Source organism: Chaetura pelagica, unplaced genomic scaffold, assembly GCF_000747805.2.
Source record: "Chaetura pelagica isolate M959 unplaced genomic scaffold, ChaPel_1.0 scaffold369, whole genome shotgun sequence".
Classification (NCBI taxonomy): Eukaryota; Metazoa; Chordata; class Aves; order Apodiformes; family Apodidae; genus Chaetura; species Chaetura pelagica.
The window spans coordinates 872,956-874,922 of record NW_009970235.1 but is presented as its reverse complement, the minus strand read 5'-3'; the positions used below and the strand labels follow the sequence as shown (position 1 = coordinate 874,922).

General features: G+C 64.1%; 1 protein-coding gene across 1 annotated transcript in view; it reads left to right on the top strand.

Annotated features, from left to right (window-relative positions):
- PARP6 (poly (ADP-ribose) polymerase family, member 6) overlaps positions 1 to 1,967 on the top strand; it is a 7,933-nt gene that overhangs the window by 1,782 nt on the left and 4,184 nt on the right. Inside the window, exons 2-7 of the mRNA XM_010005935.1 lie at positions 45 to 139; positions 796 to 856; positions 960 to 1,050; positions 1,148 to 1,214; positions 1,496 to 1,645; positions 1,880 to 1,965. Coding sequence (XP_010004237.1) covers positions 45 to 139; positions 796 to 856; positions 960 to 1,050; positions 1,148 to 1,214; positions 1,496 to 1,645; positions 1,880 to 1,965 — 550 coding nt within the window. The remainder of the gene's footprint in view (positions 1 to 44; positions 140 to 795; positions 857 to 959; positions 1,051 to 1,147; positions 1,215 to 1,495; positions 1,646 to 1,879; positions 1,966 to 1,967) is intronic.

Below are 1,967 nucleotides of genomic sequence, written 5' to 3'. Positions count from 1 at the left end.
CGCGTGGGGCTGGGGGGGTGACAGCCCTGGGTGCTGTGCTGCAGGGGACCTGCGCCGCCGACCTGTACCGCCACCCGCAGCTGGACGCCGACATCGAGGCGGTGAGGGAGATCTACAGCGAGAATGCCGTGGCCGTCAGGTGGGTGCCCCCCCCTGCCCGCCCCGGGGGGCTTGGGACTTGGCTGTGCCATTCCTGCACGTGCAGCAGTGCCATCCCTAGGGCACCCAGACATGGCTTTCCCGGGACACCCAACTCTGGCGTCTGCAGGCACTCATCCGTGCCATCTCCAGGGCACTTGGCCGTGATATCCCTGGGCTGTGCCATACCCAGGGCACCCAGCTGTGGCATCCAGAGGGACCTGGCCCTGCCATTCCTGCACACCCAGCAGTGGTATCCTTGGGGCACCTGGCTGTGGCATCACCAGGGCACCCAACTGTTCCATCCCTGGGAAACCCACTGTACCAGCCTGGGGGACTAGGCCATGGCTTCTCTGGGCACTTGGTGGTGCCATCCCCAGGGCACCCAACATGGCATTCCCAGGACACCCAGCTGTGGCACGGCCAGATCACCAGGCCATGACATCGCTGGGCCCCAGCCGTGCCATCCTCAGCCACCCACCCCCAATCCAGGCACTCTCCTGGTGCCATCCCAGTTTCGGGTGCACACGTGGGGTACACGGGGAGCCACACGCACCCGTTGCCACCCCACAAGCCCCCTGCCCCAGCACGCGGGGCACCAGGTGGCTGTGCCAGCCTCACCCCGGCCCCCCGCCGCGGCGCCGCGTGTCTCCGCAGGGAGTACGGGACCATCGACGACGTGGACATCGACCTCCACGTCAACATCAGCTTCCTCGATGTGAGTGCCCAGGGGTGTTGGCAGGGGGAGGGGACACACACACACCCTCGGGGGAGGTCCCTGAGTCTGGGGGCTGTGCCAAACCGTGGCTGTCCCCTGGCAGGAGGAGGTGGCGACAGCGTGGAAGGTGCTGCGCACGGAGCCCATCGTCCTGCGCCTCCGCTTCTCCCTCTCCCAGTACCTCGATGGCCCCGGTGAGTGGGGAGGGGCAGGATGCAGTGTCCCCCCACCTGCCCTCAGGACGGGGACAGCGGTGGCACTGGTGTCTTGTCCTCCTCTCTCTCCCCTCAGAACCGTCCATTGAGGTTTTCCAACCATCCAACAAGGAGGGCTTCGGGCTGGGGCTGCAGCTGAAGAAGTAAGAGCTGAAACCCAATGGGCACCAAGGGTGGTGGGTGGGGTGGGCTGTAGGGTCACCCAAAACTGCCCCAAAACTGGCCAATGCTGCATGTCCCCATGCCACCTCCTTTTACCTGCCGCACAGCCCCAGGGCAGGCTCACCACCAGTTTTGGGTGGGGAATAGGAGGAGCTGGGTGGCTTGGATGGCTTGGACCACCCCAGGTACCAGTCTCAGTGGGTGCTGATGCACCCCTGGATGCTGATACCCCACTTGGCAACCCACACCACCTCTCTGCCAGGATCCTGGGCATGTTCACATCCCAGCAATGGAAACATCTCAGCAACGATTTCCTGAAGACCCAGCAGGAGAAGCGGCACAGTTGGTTCAAGACAAGTGGCACCATCAAGAAGTTCCGTGCTGGCCTCAGCATCTTCTCCCCCATCCCCAAGTAAGACCTTGGTGGTGTCCCCAAGGTCCCCATCCCTCAGTCCTCTCACCCTGGGGACCTGGCACTGTGCCTCCGTTTCCCCACTGGCCCCTTGGATGCTGCTGCTCCCACCCGGAGCCCAAAGAGGTGAAGGTTTCTCCCCAAAAACCATCTGAAGGGTGAATTCAGCGCCGGGTGACAGCGGGAGTAAGGGGTGGTGACAAACCGAGGAGCTCAGTGGCGCTGTGCCCACAGGTCTCCCAGCTTCCCTGTCATCCAAGAGTCAGTGCTGAAGGGCAAGCTGAGCATCCCCGAGGCTCGTGTCAACCGCCTGATGAACCGC